We start from the raw sequence: 18070 nt of genomic DNA, 5'->3' as shown, positions 1-18070 counted from the left end.
AAAACAGTGAAGATGAACTCCTGCAGTGTAGCTGCAGACAGGCATTCAATTTTCTGCTCTACTCTAAACTTAGTAAATAACACAGCAGCTGTAGTTTGTGGTTTTCCATTACAAATGCTATAGAATTGGCAAGAAGTCCTGGAAAAACACAGGGAGAATAGGAAAGCTGTGGAGGAGATCCCAGCTGCAAGAGAGGCTCTTCCAATCAGCAGGGCCCAGAGGGGAGTGGGACAGAAAAACCCAGCAGCTCAAAAGGTGCTTTCTTTTTAGAAAACATACAGCAGCAGAGGGCATCAGACAACAAGAAATCTTGTGTTCGTTAATGAATCCTGTAGTGCTAAAAGGACAGTGAAGAGGAGGGAGAACTGGAAAAGTATAGATTGAGATGCTGTAAATAGGGTAAGGGAGCAGGCACTAAGAGAAATAAAACCAGACAAAACGCTTTTCCTGTGTGTTGGCTGTAACCACTACAATATGGAAATTTTGGGGTGGGAGAGAGAAGGGATCACCTATGGCCCTGGAGGTTACCTCAGAGGTCCTCAACTAGCACACCAACCCGAGCCCTGCAATTGGTAATGAATCCCCAACCCACAACAACATATCCCTTCTCTTTAAGACATTCATATTAAGATACCTTCGTATTTATATTAAGATATGAAAACATAGCAAATTCTGAGAGTAAGAAAAAATTGTCTTTTGATAGTGTCTCATGCTCTGTCAAAAGTCCCAGTACAACAGGGCTCAAACAAGAAAATTCAAGAAAGCAAGCATTAGACAGCATGCAGCTTTATTTTGTCCTTTTGAGTGAAAACCAGGAAGCAGGCAGCACTCAGAAGTGAAGCTGAATGACTCATTTTCTACAGAAAAGTACCTCAGGTCTCTTGCCAGCATTTCCTCCCCACACCCTATAACTATTTCTCACTGCGTGTGCTGAGAGGACCTTCTCATCACTGCAGGCACTCGGGACTGAGATGAAGTGAAGATACTATCTCATTTCCTCTATCTACAGACAGAGAATTACTGCTTGATAAGCACAGCATTTTTCTGTTTTCCTTGGTGGAAATGAGAAGAGTTGTACGGGAAACTTTTATTGATAATGTCTTTCACTGGAGTGTCTCAGATTTAAAGGTGGCCTTTTGAGAAACCTCTGCTGAGGCAGACGGTGTTTTAGCTCCATTTCCTGGTGTTCCCCAGCCCAACCCTCACGGATGTAGGAATGTCACCGTTATGCAAAAGGCAGTGGGACGTGCAGCTTAAGGGACTCCAGGGTAACTCAGACCACCCAGCTGCTTCCAAGCTCCGGGATAACGTGTCCTTCCCGCGGCGAAGCGCGCATGAGCAGCTGGGGCAGATTTAGGAACCAACTTCAGAAACAGATGTGAGACCCTGTGCTGTAGCAGCAGCTGTTGTGCTGGAAAATTTGGAAGGGTTTCAAGTGGAAAGAAAATAAACTCACTCCAGTCTGGCAGCTGCCTGATTTGAGTGCAACTTGACCAGGTATAGTATTCCTCCCTTCCTGTTTTGGAAACTTTTAATGGGCATTTGCAAACTATGTTTTTGTTATTGCTGCTGTAGATATGAGTACCTCAGGGAAGTTTTTAACAGTAATTTCTCTTTACAACAACATTACTCTCACACATGCCTGTGTACGAAGTGAGAGCAGTCAGCTGCAGGCATCTTGTTATCATGAGTCTGTGTATTTATATCAAGTCTACAAAATAGGAATTTTTAGAAGACATTTTCACAAACAACAGTGGAAAATTCAATACAATTATCTGTAAGACTTTTCACTTAGTGTTCCCATACTGATGCCACAAATGGGTACTGGTTTTGTGAAATCTGAGTGTTCCTAAAATTAGTAGTATTTTCTCTTACAGAAACTGGCATAAATTGTGATTTCAGTACATTGTGATTATTTGATAGAAAAATAAAGACAGATCACTAAAGTTCAAAAAGTAAAGGAAAGCTGTTACTAAAACATGATAGTTATACAAGCTGCACCCTCCTGGATTATTAAAAGAGATCAAGAAAGGGAGAAAACCTAAACTTTTTTTTGGGGGGGTGTTAAATAATAAGAGGGGGAATAATTTTGTTTTAAGCCAAATTCAGTTCAGGTAGCAAACTGATCAATGTGCCTGCAGCAAGGCTTAAGTGCCACTTTGGCAAAAATGCTCTCAGAGAAGTCCCCAAAAAGGCATCCTCCAAACTGACAGTGACAGAATCAAGTGGGTGCTTAATGCTGCACAGAGCTGCAATGTCACGGGAGTCACAGGGACCTGGGGTTCCCCCCTGACTCCTCAGAAGAGGGAGGAACAGATCAGGCTGCTTTCACTGTCCCTCTTGTTCCCACACAAGTGGCTAAAGTTCTTCTGCCTGGATTCCCATCGCTTCTCACTAAGGGAATGGCTCGACTGGGATAATGTCAGGCAGCGTGGTGACTGCACTCTGCGTGTCGCCTGCTGTTTTGCAGACAGCTTCTGAGGAAGCTCAGGCTTGAGCTTCAGCCTCTGATTTGGAGCAGTGTATTTCTACAGGTAGTTAATGACAGCCAGTTACACAGTTAAATTTAAATATTTCCATCTTCCATTTATTTCAACTGTTTTGGAGGCACAGGGCATGTGTATGTAAAAGATGGATAAGGTGACCTCCAGTATCTTTCCCATACCTATTTAGGGTGCAGCAAAGGAAGAATTCCAGCTGTAAAAAACCCAGGCTGTCTGCAGACAGCCATGATGTGTCAGCATTGGTGCTTGTAAATAAGTGTGTAGAGCTATTTGGATGCCAATACCCTAAACACAGAAAATTAATTTTTCCCACCGGCCTTTAGTGTTGTTTAGTAAAATGTAAGAACTCTGGGTATTAACCAAGCTGCTAAATACTATTATTTCTGGAAAACAAAATGTGAAACCAACACAGTTTTTAAAATCGAGATGCTTGGAATAGTTCAACCAGACATGGGATAAATTTGAAAGGAATCTATTTTAAAGGCTTTGAATAAAGGTCATTTGGCACTTACTTCAAAGCCTTTAAACAACTTGTCTTGTCCTGGCAGGGAAAGTGAGAGTTCTAGAGGAAATGTTGCAGAGAGCTGTGCAGAAAGGGGGGAAAGAGCATCACACCCTTAAATCTGACTCATACAGAGAAGGAAAAGGCTCAGCTCAAACAACAGGAGGTCACAAATTCAGTGTCTTCTAAGGAAATGTCATCATTGGAAGAGGATGACTAGAAATTCTTCAACTAAAGATATCTCTTACAAGCCTGAAAGAAAACTTGGCACAATATGTGAAGAAACAGCAGTTTGCTGCTGTTTCTTTTATTAGAGAAAAATATATTATATTGATAATGGACAAGTGATAAATGGATTTTTAGAAGATCCTCTTTTCCTTTCCTAATAGTATTTTTCATACAGCTGAGCCATGTAACAGTTAACTTACTATTTTAAGATAAACTTCTCTGCACAAAGAGAAAACCAGAAGTGAAGTGCTAGCAATAAAAGTATCCTTAATGCCTTTACTTTTCTTCATTTAGGGTCTGATCTGAGCTGCATTGAAGTAAATAAAACAGAGAGAATGTTGATAGGCTTTGATTAAGTTTTTTTTTATCTATTCTTATTTCAGTGACTACTAGGAAGATGCAGATATGACAAGGATCTCTCTCAGCTTTGTAGCATCTAAACACTACCAAGGCAGAAATGATTTGGCAACTAAAATCTCATTGGTAAGGAAAAGTTCATTAATTGTTGTTATATCATGTTTAGATATAAAGCAAGAAAAGTTTAATAATGATATAAGACTGTATTATGACAGAATACTGCAATGTGATTTTGTTTGGTTAGTATTTTCTCTTGTTCTTAACTTTTTCACAACATCAAGGTCCCAGTCTGGGCAAGGAAGGTATTGTAGGAAGTTGATCACATTCTCGTTTTCTCAAACTAACTTCTAAAAAACATCCCAAGCTACTAAAGCAAAATAACTTACACTTCACCTCCCACCTGTTAATTCCCAAGTAATGGTGTTCGAAGGAAGTTTGAAATCATTCAGAAAAGGAGATTTTAAAGTTATGGTCCTGACATTATCCTTTTCGTGAAATCTCTTTGAGTCAATGATCAAAATTTAACACAGACTCTACATCTGGGCACAAAATTTGGTTTGCAGCCAAGCTCACACAGAAGAGTCTTCAGCCACTTGTGTGGGTGTGTTGAGTGGCCAGGTCATTGGCTTCTTTCCCTTTTCTATGTTTCAGGACATCCCTGGTCACACTTCTGATTTTTGGTCTGCTTCTGCAGCTACCGCTGACACAGCCCTCCATCATCACACAGCCAAACATTGTCCTGTTCATGGCTGATGACCTCGGCATAGGGGATGTAGGTTGCTATGGGAATGACACTATCAGGTAAGGAAACTGAGCATAAGTGTGAACCAAGCTGGGGTGTTATTTAATGTATGACTGCAAACCTCAACCCATCATCAGCTATTTGAGCTCTCTTCAAGTTCATTTCCTGGAGAAATGAGAGGATTTCCTACATGTGCCATTGAAGCTAAATGTAAAGCACTACCAGGATTGTTTCACAGCCTAGAGGGCATTGTCAGAGTCAGCTCTGTTATCAGGAGCAGAGTGGGAATACATCAGCCATTCTTATGGATTCCTTAATTGCCTGATTTTGAGACAAGCTATGCTCTTACACGTACCTGAAGATAGAAATGTTGTCCCATCTTTCAACATATCAGACCTCATTACCTCATTTAATTTTATTATGCTATGCTTTCTCTGTCTCACATCAAAATACGGCATAAATCACTGAAATGAGCTATGTTACTAGAAAACACTTCTCTCAGACCCAAGGACATAGAAATTGCCTACTCCTTGAAAATCATTCCACAGTGTTTTCTGCTGGCTTCCTACCAACTTGTCACTTCTTTAAACAAAACTGTATTTGGTATGATCACTCCTACCAACCAGTAAGGTTCTCAGAAATTCACCCTCATCAGGACCAGGCAGTCAGTTTCTGAGAGACAGCTGATGATCACAGGTACCTGATGGGCCTCTGCATGGCTGGGCCTCCACTTCAGCACAGCATCATCCCCAAGCCATGAGTTTTCTTGTCAAGAGCAGTGGGGTACATTTCTGTGAAGACCTTCATAGGACTTGGGAAACAAGAAGGAATGATCGGCTTGAAATTTATCCAGATACTAATTGCTAATTAAAAAAAAAAAAAAAATGAAGAGGGACACACACGACCCAAAAATAAAAACAAAGGTATTTCCTCCTCACTTCAGAAAATTGAAATAAAATAAAAAATATCACCTGGCCATCTTCAAATAGAATAAATTTCCCAAAACAAAGATATGCGTAATATTTCTCATCCTCATTCCCTTGAAGACTCTGTGAATGATATCTGACAGTGTTGGTTGCATTTTTAGGACCCCGAGCATTGATCGCCTGGCAAAGGAAGGAGTAAAACTCACCCAGCACATCTCTGCAGCTCCACTTTGCACCCCTAGCAGAGCAGCTTTCCTCACAGGGAGATATCCCCTCCGATCAGGTTTGTCTTGTAAAACCAAGCAGCCTTTAAACATTGTTTTATTGGTGAAGGGAAAAATGTCACATAATGGGCGTATAAGAAATCAGGGTGTGCAAAGAGAACTAACATCATAGAGTTGTCACCCCTCACTGAGACACACCAGGACACACCAGCTCTGTCTAGTACATGTTTGGTGGCATCTAGATTAATCCTCCTCAGATATCAGAAACAGCTCAGCCCTGCAGGGAGCAGAGTAGCTCTATGCAAATGTGTGTCCATTCCCTCCTGTTGTGGTGCAGAAGGAGTCATTTACAGGAAGACTTTGTTACCTGCATGTCAGAATTCATCCATCCTATGAAATAACAGTTTGACATCTATATTATTTGTCCCAGTTCTTTTTCTGAAGGAAAAATACTACCCTGTCAAACTGCATCCCTGAGATGAAGAGCTATGAAAAACAAGTAGCTCTACCTGTTTCTAACAGCAACTCTCTAATGCTTATTCTATTGCAAATGATCTGCAGTGCCTGCATTCCCAAGGCAATTTAAAGCTGATATGTCACCCTACTTTTATCATGACAGCTCATACACGAAGATAGATAGCTTGGAAAGGTTCATCAGCATGTGCAGGCTCTCTCCCACTACAACAGCAGGGCCTGAGCCCTTCAAGGCTTCCATGACAGACTGTACTTCACATAGAGTTGTGTGATGGGATTATGCCAGTATGTAATGCTAAATGACAGGCTGTAAACCTGCAGGTGAGGAGAAGATTGCAGTGCTAGAGAGCTACTCAGGGTTTCAGAAGTCCAATACCAGCCATACCACTGTGCTGGGACATCTTGTATTCCCAGGCAGCCTTATACAAGGTGGAGTCTGAGGCTGACAGAGGGCTGAAGTCTCCCTACCTCATCCCTGCCCTCACAGTCACACTCGTAAGTGTACTTCATACAGCCTGAATGCTGCCATGAAATACAAAACTCCTATAAAATTGTGCCATTCCCAATAAAATAAAGCAATGCAAAATGTCTCAGTTTGAGAGACTGAGTAGGTACTATATAATGAAGAAATTTAACTATTTTTTAATCTTATCCAGAGTCCCGGATTCCTTTGCCCAAACAAACAGCATTAGGATAAACATTTAGCACTATAATATCAATGAAACCAGGAAATAAGTAAGTGTTTTTCATACTTACCAGTTATGCTTACTAAGATTGTTTATTACTGTATTTTTTAGGGATGGATGCTATAAATGATTACCGTGTTCTTTTTTGGAATGGTGGCTCAGGAGGGCTTCCTCCCAACGAAACCACTTTTGCCAAAATACTGCAGCAGCAAGGCTACAGCACAGGACTCATAGGTATGGGGACACTCCTGAAGATGTCCTAGGGTGTGTTTTCAACTGCATGTCTCGCACAAATTATTTGGTTTAGTTAGCAAGAACTCATACTGCAGTTGTCATGGTTTGATTTCTTGATTTTAAATTATCTTGTAAGAAGAAATCCTGCCCCCCCAAAAATCAATCTTAAAAGAGTGGGGGTCTGACAAAGAGAACAGTCTTTATTTTTGGCTTGCTTTGAAGCACAGCTGTGGCTATTAAGACATATAATGGCAAATATATTTAGATTTCTTGAGTACTATTCTACCATATATATGAAATAATTATTCAATTGCTATTTCATTAGAAAAAAAGAAATAATGAGTGCCATTTAAGTATGCATGATGACACTTTACACAGCTCAGAGCAGATTCAAAACAAAAGTGAAGAGCTGCTACTTCAAACAATAAAGCCAGTTCCTAATATCACAAGGTCTGCTCTTTGGAAAACAGAAACAAAGTAGTTATTTTTTTTTTCCTTACAGTATCACTGTAGTTCACCAAGATTTCACAGAACCACAGAAAACAGAATCACAGGATTATTCTGGTTGGAAAAGACCTTTAAGATCATCAAGTCCAACCATAATTCTACCAAGTTCAGTTCTTAAACCACCTTCTCGTGCAACACATAATAGACCTCTTAAAGGCTTCAAGGGATGGTGACTCCACCACTTCCCTGGGTGGCCTATTCAGTGTTTAATTACCCTTTCAGTGAGTAAGTTTCTTCTAATATCTAATCTAAACCTTCTCTGGTAAAAATTGAGTCCATTTCCTCTTGTCCTGTTGCTTGTTACTTGGGACAAGAGACTGATCCCACCTTCCTACAACCTATTTTCAGGTAATTGTAGAGACTGATAAAGTCTCCCCTCAGCCTCTTTTTCTCCAGGTTAAATAACCCCAGTTCCCTCAGATGCTTTTCAAAAGACTTGTGCTCCAGACCCTTCTCCAGCTTTATTGTCCTTCTCTAGACACTCCAGAACCTCAATGCCTTTCTTTTAGTGAGAGACCCAGAACTGAACACAGTATTTGAGTACACAGAGTACAACAACTTCCATTCTCCTGCTGGCCACACTATTCCAGATACAAGCCAGAATGCCATTTGCCTTTTTGGCTACCTGGGCACATTGCTGGCTCATATTCAGCAGGCTGTTGATCAGCACTCCCAGGTGTTGATTTGGTCACAATCCATTTTCAAATAATTATTCCTCCTAGATAAAAAACAAACACTCCTGAGCTAAATTTTCAGCTATTTTTTCTACCTCACATGAGCATCTAAATGTCAATAATCCAAAATCTATGGCTGACACATAAAAATATTGTCTGCACAAATAATCTGAAATTACTAATAAAAGTGTCTGCAGGAATGGATTTGTGTTCTTTCAGCTGAATAAATCTAAACTATACAGGACAATACTAAGCAAAGCCCTGCAAGCATTTTAATTTCTATATTACTGAATCTTCTCCTGCTAGTTTTATAGCAATATTATTTTAGCTGTTTTAAGCAGCCCATTAAAAAAAACAACTCTATTAGCCTATTGCTTCAGGTTGGCTTCTGCATGTAATCACTAACAAAACAATTACACTGGTTTCCACTTTGCCAAAGGAACTGCACCACAGGAAGATTGTGCAGCTATCTCTTAGAAGCCCAGCAAAATGGGCTGGCATTTTCCCTGTGGGCAGCTCAGCTAAAATCACACTATAGACACCAAGAGCATCACTTAATTTAACCAGATTGACAGATTCTGATCAATTGCACTGTAGGGGATGATTGAAAGCACTGGTAATAAGTTACACACACACACACAAAAAAACCCAAAACCCACAAAAAACAAACAAAAAAACCCCACCAACCAAACAACAAAGCCACTACATCAGAACAACTTTACATTCAGGTCATGAAGCCAGATACTGTAAACACCTATCCACATCATCACAGCTGAATGGTCTGTGATTGTTTTGCTCTGAGCACAAACAGTTTAATTGCAAAGTTAAATACTATTAATAACCTGCAGCTTGGTGTGATAATGAGACTTTTTTGGGGGGGGGAAAATCTGTTTTGCAGATTTTTTTGTTGTCAGGAAGCCAGTGTTGTATAATATAGTTCCTCAAGGATTGATTTGACTTAATTATACACTTTGTACAGCTACTGGAGATGTGAGCCTTTTGTACCATGTCAGAAGCCTTTATTGACCTCAGCTGTAGATTTAGCTGTTGGACTGCATCTGAAGTCCAAGGATACTTTAGCTGCACCCATATTTACAGCCAATGCACCTATGTATTCATTACAAACCTGTTTCATTCTATAGTTGGCTCTAAATATGTCATGAGGTAAATATGTCATGAGGAAAAATTATTTTAGCTGAAAGCAATTGGTAACCTAGAATAGAAAGTTTACTCTTGCTTTATATTTATATTCCAACAGCAGCTCTTTATTTTTTCCCCCAGAAGCATTTTTTTTTCTGTTCCTATTGTAATGCACAGCAATTCTACTTAAATAAGCTCAGGGCTGGTTACTAATATATTTATAGGTAATAGAGTGAACCATTTGTTTAGAACAGTATCCTTCTATAAGTACACAGTTCCTTACTCTACAATAACAATTATTTGCAAATTGGTTTTCAAGTTAATTATAAAAATTTCATTTTGATCTATAGATTTGGTATCCAAGGACAACTTTTCCTCTGCTTACAAAAGGACTTCTTCCTTCTTCATACCTTCCTACTTGACAACCCTCCAGGAAAGCCATACATTTTTGCTTTGTTCTGAAAATCTGATTTTTTTCTCAGTTCTTAGTTCCTTTTATAATCCAGCTTTTTACACTTGGTGAAAACTACAGGGCATGACTATTGGTACAGAGTCAGAAATTCATAGAGGTTTACTTTCAGCATTTGTATGATCTATCCCATTACATTGCTACATATTCAATTTATATGTGTAGAATGAGGAAGTTATCACAAACAGGAAACCAACCAACCAGCTTTCAAGGAAGATTTTATATAAGAAAAAGCCTGGTTGAAAAATTATCTATTTACATTTTAATAATCTGTGCTTTACAGGGAAGTGGCATCAAGGTGTTAATTGTGAATCCCGCAAAGACCATTGCCATCACCCTTTAAACCATGGGTTTGACTATTTTTATGGGATGCCTTTTACACTTATCAGTGACTGCCAACCAACAGAACCACCAGAGATGGACAGAGCCTTTAGAAGGAAACTCTGGCTTTACACTCAGACGATTTGCCTCGTTACTCTCACCGCTGCCCTGGGAAAGCTGACGGGCTTGATTTCAGTCCGCTGGAAAACACTGACCTGCCTTGCTGGATTTAGCCTCCTCTTCTTTGTATCCTGGTTCTCAAGTTATGGGTTTGTACGATACTGGAACTGCATTATGATGAGAAACCACGAGGTTACTGAGCAGCCAATGGTGACAGACAGGACAACGTCCCTTATATTGAGAGAGTCTGTTTCATTTATTGAAAGGTAAAGCGGGTTTTCTTTGATTCCAACTTTTCTTGCATGTCTTGCAACTTTTAAATGGCACTTTCCCCTGTGATTTTTTTTCTTTTTATAATAGTATATTAATAAGTATAATAGGTATCACCTAATAAGTATAAGTAATAATATTAATATGTATTAATATATAATCCGTATGCATATAAATTATTGATAATTAAATCATTATATTAACAAAAAAAATCATCTGCTGTTTAAGGATATCTCTTATTCCTTAAGGGACAGCAGCTGAATGCAGAAATACACGTGTGGGCTGGAGGAAGAGAAGTAAAGCTGTGAGGTAGCCTTGTCATACAGACTGATAGGTGGTCAGCAGTTGGCAGGAAGTGAACCTGGTGCCTTAGTTTCAGTGGCAGAGCATTAGGTTGCAACAGCAGAAAGCGGAGTTTCAATCTGGAAATTTTCTCTCTCTGATTTAGGAAAAAAGAGGGTCATTTTTCATAAATCAAACAGATTGTATCAGACAGATCCTAATTATTAGGCTTTAACACTGTACAAACTAAATATTTCAGAAGTGACTGTTGAAACGTATTTATATATGCAAATCATAATACCATTTTCCATTACAACTGGCCCCTCTATTAAGAACCTTCCTTCCTAATAAAAAAGTGTTGATTTTTTAATTTTTTTGTTTAATATTCTTTTCCAGAAATAAACACAAGCCATTCCTCCTCTTTCTGTCCTTTTTGCATACACACACCCCTCTTCTCACCACAGAGAAGTTTCTTGGGAGAAGTAGACATGGGTTATATGGAGACAATGTGGAGGAAATGGACTGGATGGTGGGTAAGTCACCATAGGAAATAACAATGCCTCCAGCTACCTAATACCTGGGTCTAACTGTATAGTAAAAATGTAGATGTTAAAAGAATAAGGAAATTAATTAAAAAAAAAAAAAAAAAAAAAAAAAAAAAAGGCAAAAATCCTAAGCTTTTCACTTTTCATTAACATCTGTCAATCTTGTTGAGTACTGTTGGCTTTTTACTTTTTCAAGTTTTAGATCAAATGAATCTTTCTGTTCACTCTGGCTCTTGTTTCCAGTGTTTGCCATTTTTAACTATGACCCCTTGCTAATTGTTCATGATAGCTCCCTTGACACAGAATCTAAGTTTTTGGGGCCTTTGTATCATGCTTTCTTTCCATATTTTAACAGCACTTGGTATTTATTCTCTTTTCAGTACAAGCCTCTGATCCGTGTCTGTGGATCTTGCACTCCTTGTTATTATATTGATAGGAAGGGGGTTACAGCACATCACAGATTCTCTGTGCACTTAGAGACAGTGAAATCACAAATACAAATCTTGAGCCTAAAAAACTCCTCTTTTAAATAGCGACTAGCCCTACACAGATAAGGAATTACATTGGTGAATGTTTACATGACAGAGGCTAAAAATTATGTAGTGTAAGCAATATTTTTCAGTTTTTTAATACCCATTTATTCCTGTGTTTAAAGGCCAGGTTCTAGATGCTATTGACAAGGAAGGTTTGAAAAATACTACACTCGTTTACTTTACTTCTGATCATGGTGGATGGCTGGAAAGACAAGAAGGTGAAAGGCAGCTGGGTGGCTGGAATGGAATATACAGAGGTAAGAGCTGTGTATGGAGGCAGTAGTCTGGGATGGTGACAACCCAGTAACAAGTAGCAAAGCACTCAGGACACCCCTTAAGCTTAAGACTGTACATCATAGGGGTAACATCTTTTTATCATTGAGAAGCAAATTTGTCTCATTCTAATTAGGCATTTTAAAATGTAAGCAGTTCTAGCCTGTGCAGGTGTTCTTTACAAGCATGAATTCTTAAACTGCCATTTCCTCATGAACCAACTGGCCATATTAATTTTTATTAAGGCTCTGTAATTTCTCACTAAAAATTAGTTGCATCTTACATCTGAATACTTGCCTTAACTTCAAAAGTATCTTACAGGATTGTAAAAGAGAGAGGAAAATGAGTCTGAGAAACAACCTTATGGCTGAAATTTTTATCCACACTGATTTCTGAAGGGGCAATGTGTTTATAAAACAATAGAAGGGAGTAAGTGTGTAAGGTCACTCAAGGAGTCTGATATAGTGAACACACTCACACTGATGCTGAGAAGTGGTAAAAACAAAAGGGTAAGGAAGGTTCAAAAAGGTAATATAACTTATGATAATACAATACCTTTTTTTTTTTTTTAATGAAAGGTGGCAAAGCTATGGGAGGCTGGGAAGGAGGAATACGTGTCCCAGGGATATTTAGATGGACAGGAGTGTTACCTGCAGGCACAGTTATTGATGAGCCTACAAGTCTTATGGACATTTATCCTACAGTAGTTCATCTGGCTGGAGGGGTTCTACCCCAGGACAGGTACAAACACAAGTGTCTTTATTCTTCTGTCTCTCTCAAAACAATGGAAAACCTAGTTTGGAAACACATCCTAAGAAGCTTTCATTCTATTTGTCACTCCTGCTCCTTTTCTAGACACATAGCTCAGCCACCTCTTCTCTACCTTTGAAATTCAGCATCTACCTGCAATCTTCTACAAGCATCTTCTTCATTGTTGCCAGTTCCACCAAGAAAGGTGCAGAAGGAACACAGTCTTGTCCATCTTCCCCAGTCTGATAATCTCCATTTTCTCTGCTAGGGTAATTGATGGCCGGGACTTGATGCCTTTACTACAAGGAGTAGCTGAGCACTCAGAGCACGAGTTCCTGTTTCATTACTGTGGCGTTCACTTACACGCTGTGCGTTGGCACCAAAAGGACAGTGAGTACAGAGCTTTTTTCCCTTAAATTGGGCTCAGTCTATGGGAGGGGACATTCGTCTTACATATTTTTTTTCTGGGATTGAAGCTTTCCAAGTAGTTCCAGGTGTAATGAAGTAAACAGCTTACTAGTGTTGCCTGTATTGTATGGCACAAAGAGTTTTTTTATGGCTCCAAGGCACATGGCATGTCGGGCAGGCTACTGGAGCTCAGGATGGGTCTCAACCACACCTCAACCTGAATGCAAGACCTGGGCCTTGTGTCATGGAGAAGTCCTGCCTCACCACTTCATCTGTCATTCTGCTGCCTTAACAACCAAGTACTGGAAACACCAAATCTTTTATTTATCTTCATGAAAAATGAAGTGAGTGATAACTTACACTTGGCTGAAAATTATGGAGAAATTTCAAAACATCAGAAATAATTTCACATTCTTGCTTTGATTCCATGTCACTAAATTTTAAATGAAATTAGAATATTATATCAACTAATAAGTGTAGAGCTGAAGTGCAAGCAGAAATGAACTCTAGAAATATATTCACTTTTCTACTGCCTTGGGATAACCACCAGTGTCATTGCAAGCCTTCTTTCTTCCCTTCCAGGTGGAGCCATCTGGAAGGCTCATTACATGACCCCCATCTTCCGCCCACCTGGGGCTGGAGGCTGTTATGATAGAGGATTTTGCCCATGTTTTGGGGAGGGTGTGACCCACCATGACCCTCCGTTGCTCTTTGATCTCTCAAGAGACCCTTCTGAAGCCAAACCTCTCTCAGCTGACACCGAGCCCCACTTTGACACTGTAATAAGGAGGATCAGAAGAGCCACAGAGGAGCATCGCAGGACACTGACTCCAGTCCCAGAGCAGCTCTCTGTGTACAATGTGGTGTGGAAGCCGTGGCTGCAGCCGTGCTGTGGGACATTCCCATTCTGTTGGTGTGATAAGGAGGGTGACAAACTTGCCAACCTATAAAGGAAAGAACCAAAGTTACTTCCTCAAAAGTGTTTTTACCTTGACTGTTTTCTTAGGGGCGTTAATGGTGGGTTATTTGTCCATTTGTTTTAATAGGTATTTATATCAGAATTGCTCCAGTGAGTGGCAGAGTATTTGGCAAATGTGGCTTTAGGCTGGATACTCAGGAAGCGAGCAAGACAGAATGATCTAAAGAGCATGTTTTAACTTCCATCTGTTGACAACTGTGTGAATAGTTCAAATGCACTAAAGCCGGCCAAGACTGGAGCTGTACAAGCAAAGATATAACTTATGTTTTGTTGTTTATGATTGTATATTTGCTTGGTTTTTTGTTCTGAATTTCTAAGTAATTCATGGACTGAAACATCCATTTTTTAAAAATCCTTATTGGTGACACATAAGATGGAATATAAAAGGTTTTTGTAGACTACTGCCTTCAAAATAATTCCAAAGCAAATGTTCCCACAGTTTCTCACAGTTTCTCCTTTAAAAACAGCTCTTTTGTTCCTTACAACAAGTCCTTCCAGTAGAAGTGATGATGGCAGCTGGTTAGCCTGGGGCTTACAGATCAGGAGAAATTACCCAAGTGAGACACAAAGCTTGGAAACGTGACAAGCTGGGCAACCACTGTCTGTGCCTTCTTAGAAAGATGGGACCCCTCTGATTGGATCTTGCCTCTTTTGATAGAGAACATAAAAGAGAAAGGACTTTCCCCCTCCCAAGTTCCTATTGCACTTGGCTGCCTAAGCAGCACTGGCAAGGGCACAGTGTCCTTGTTGGTCACAGATGTGCCACAGTGATGAACAGTTCAGTCATTTGGGCATAGGATTGCACGAGTTTCCTTGTTGCCCAGATCTCAGCCATAACTGGTTCCTGCTAACAAGTAGTAGGTCAGAAAAGACTCTTTGGAAGATGCCCAATAGTTATTCTGAAAACAACCAAACTTTAATTTACTATTTTGAAAAGAAATGCAGAATGAGGTTATTTTTTCTACATATAGCTTTTCAGCTATGTTTATTTATATCCTTCACTGCTATAAATTCAGCTCTTTCCTTCTTTGAGTTAAAATAGTTGTTCCTATTAAAGTGGCCTTGCAGTTAAAGTTTTTCAGTTTTTCTGTTTACACAAAGAAGTGTACAATGTTATATCTGAATATGTAGAGATGTCTGTGAATGTAATTTAGCCATACAATTTAGTTCATTTTTTACTACTTTTCTAACTTTTGTGATAGGGTCTATTTCAATTTTTCATTTCCTTTTGATATATGTTCAGTTTATTTTGCTTTTATTTCCCCCCTTCCTTTCCATGATTCTGCCACCATAAAATCTGCAGGTACACAAAATCCTACAGCTTAAAAAGAATTTTTTATTGTATAGTCGGATCACATGCATTTCAGACTTGTATTATTCACACAGATGTTCCACCAGTGCTATTGATGAGAAAGACACTGTGTTTACTGTAAAAATTCCAAGAGATTAAGTGAATCCATCACTTCATACATACTGGATTACTGATGAATTTCCACTATTGCTAAAAGCCTGTGCTTTATTTCTCATTTGAATGTATTCTATTTCACTGTCTCTGTCTTGGCTAAATTTAAAGCTTTTCATATCCATAATGCAGTGTTTTCTCTGTATGAAATTACTGTAATCAGACTGGCATTTTTCAATTTTCTCAGTAATTATCAAAGACCTCGCTTCCATTCTCAAGACAGTTTTGTGACTGGGAATTTACTTCCTCACAATATTTCATAGCACTGTAGGATATCCATTTGGGTACAGAGAATACAGGAAGACATCTGAGGTAGAACTTGTCCTGGACACTGGTGCTTGTCCATGAAAGCACAGTTATCAGGCCTTGCTGATGTGCAAAGTGCCACAGGACCAGCAAAGGTTCAGGGCTTGGCAACACAGACATTACACTTGGAACAATCATAGAATGGTTTGGGTTGGAAGGGACCCTAAAGACCATCCAATCCCAACCCCCCTGCATGGGCAGGGACACCTCCCACCAGACCAGGTTGCTCAAAGCCTCAGCCATGGCCTTGAAGACTTCCAGGGAGGGGGCAACCTGTTCCTGTGTCTCACCTAGGAGTTATCAACTTCTATTCTTGGCCAAGTAGATCAACTGTTTTATCACTCTCTTATTATATATAGAATAAGAATTTTTTGTTGTTTTAGAAAGACCAACAATACTTAATGTTGAGTGGGGTGTTGGAGCTCTCGGCTATGAGCTAACCAAGTGGTAGAAAATAATCCAGGTAATAAAAGAGATAAATGTCCTATTTATTTTCAGTGATATAAGTTTAACAGAATCTTCATACATGTAAAACAGATCAATGATTTCTGCTAGTCTCTGGTATTTGTAGGTTGGGTCCTCAACTGCAAGACACTGTTTCTCTCAGTCAAATTATCCATCATGACATAACAGAGCAAGAAACACTATCAGTGAATACCACTGCTCCCAAGATCCAAGCTGGTTAGTTTCATTCTTGGTAACAGCATTCTAAGTAATGCTGTTAACAACCCTGGATTACAGGTTCTCAGAGCAAAGATCCTTCAAAGCTTTGCAAAGTGCAGTGACAAAATTGGTGACAGAATGAAACAGACACATGAAAAAAAGGAGGAGGAAAAAAAACATTAATCAGTATTTAGGTAAAACACTTATATTAGGACTGTTAAAATGTTGACTAACTAGCTCCCAAGGACAGAGAATGCCTGTGAGATTTTGCCTTGTGTTATGAATGCTCCAGTGGCCCTTTATATTGTGTAACTATGAGCTTTACTCTATTTATGATAGTTTGGATAAACAGCTGGTGAGAAGGTATTTTCAGCCAAATAAACATAGTTTATTGAAAGCTCTGCAGGGTGCTGTACATTTCTGCTATGGGAGCCTCACATCTGTTGAGATGGAAATTTTTTCTCCATTGCAACAAATTTGTGTTCCACTTCCATAGCTGAGGACTAACTGGGAGTCCATGTGTCTCCAACCTAGTTCGCTTTCGCTTCGCTTCACTTTCCTCACTGATTTCCCTCTGAAATTATTCATGAAACTGGGGCCAGACTCTGCACCAAACTAATTTTCAAAGAATCACCAATAAGTTGCTGAAGCTCTTGCTCTTGTCCCAGCTCTAGGAAATTCCTGGTGTTCCTTGGGATGGGCCCCTGCTCCCTCGGTGTGGGAGACCCAGCAGTGAGAGGATTAATTGCTGTCTTGCTGGCACAGTCAGGCTCAGAAGATGAAGGCCATATAGCCTACATGTTGATGACAGTGATCATCTCTGCTGATCATCTCTGACTTCAAAAATGCAAAGAAACAGAAAGACTGACGTGTAAAAAAATGTGGACATTATTTCCTGTACTAGATTACTCTATTCAAAAACATGAAATCACTTAGCCCTGCAGGTAACCAAAAAAATTAAAGCAGACTCACACTTGTTCCCTTCAGGGAGAATTACAGGCAGGACAGCTGGCTTACAGGACCATTTCTGTTAGCTGTGGGTCAAATTTTGCTAACCCCACAAAATTTCTGAAGTCCCTTCCTTCAAGAAAAGTTACCCTGTTGAACTAAAAACCTCAGGAAGCTCTAAAAACACAGATAACCTCTACTTGAAGCCCCCCAGTGCTCCTTACTGCAATGTTTTCAGTGTGCACATTCTTGAAAGAGTGAAGCAAATACTTCCCCCCCTCCAAGCTGAGACCTCCCACTAAAATCCCCTGAAGATACCAGCAAGAACCAGGCACCTGGTCAGTGTTTTCTGCAACTAGATATTTTGTGAGTTCATTAAAATACCTGATTTAGCAATACCTCATTGGTGTTGAATGTAAGACTCATCTCATTTTATATTCTTGCATAAGTGCACATGTATAGGTTGTTTTTTGAAAAGAAACCTTCAAGTTAGGTGTATGGAACAAAATCTAAGTGTATCAAATTATTCCACCTGTAGATTTA

The 18070-nt window shown here is 39.5% G+C and overlaps 1 protein-coding gene across 1 annotated transcript; it reads left to right on the top strand.

The window, feature by feature from the left end:
• Positions 1–916: 916 nt before the first annotated feature.
• LOC139797710 (arylsulfatase D-like) lies at positions 917–16976 on the top strand. The gene is made up of 11 exons (XM_071747424.1): positions 917–1497; positions 3618–3717; positions 4243–4392; positions 5421–5542; positions 6755–6877; positions 9951–10374; positions 11057–11193; positions 11861–11995; positions 12590–12752; positions 13030–13151; positions 13752–16976. Exons 2-11 carry the CDS (start codon positions 3692–3694, stop codon positions 14117–14119), a joined length of 1770 nt encoding a protein of 589 aa, XP_071603525.1. The 5' UTR covers positions 917–1497; positions 3618–3691; the 3' UTR covers positions 14120–16976.
• The last annotated feature ends 1094 nt before the right edge of the window (positions 16977–18070 follow it).

This window comes from Heliangelus exortis, chromosome 1, assembly GCF_036169615.1.
Source record: "Heliangelus exortis chromosome 1, bHelExo1.hap1, whole genome shotgun sequence".
In the NCBI taxonomy this organism is placed as follows: Eukaryota; Metazoa; Chordata; class Aves; order Apodiformes; family Trochilidae; genus Heliangelus; species Heliangelus exortis.
Note: the sequence above shows the minus strand (reverse complement) of the source record. Positions and strands in the feature narration are given on the sequence as shown.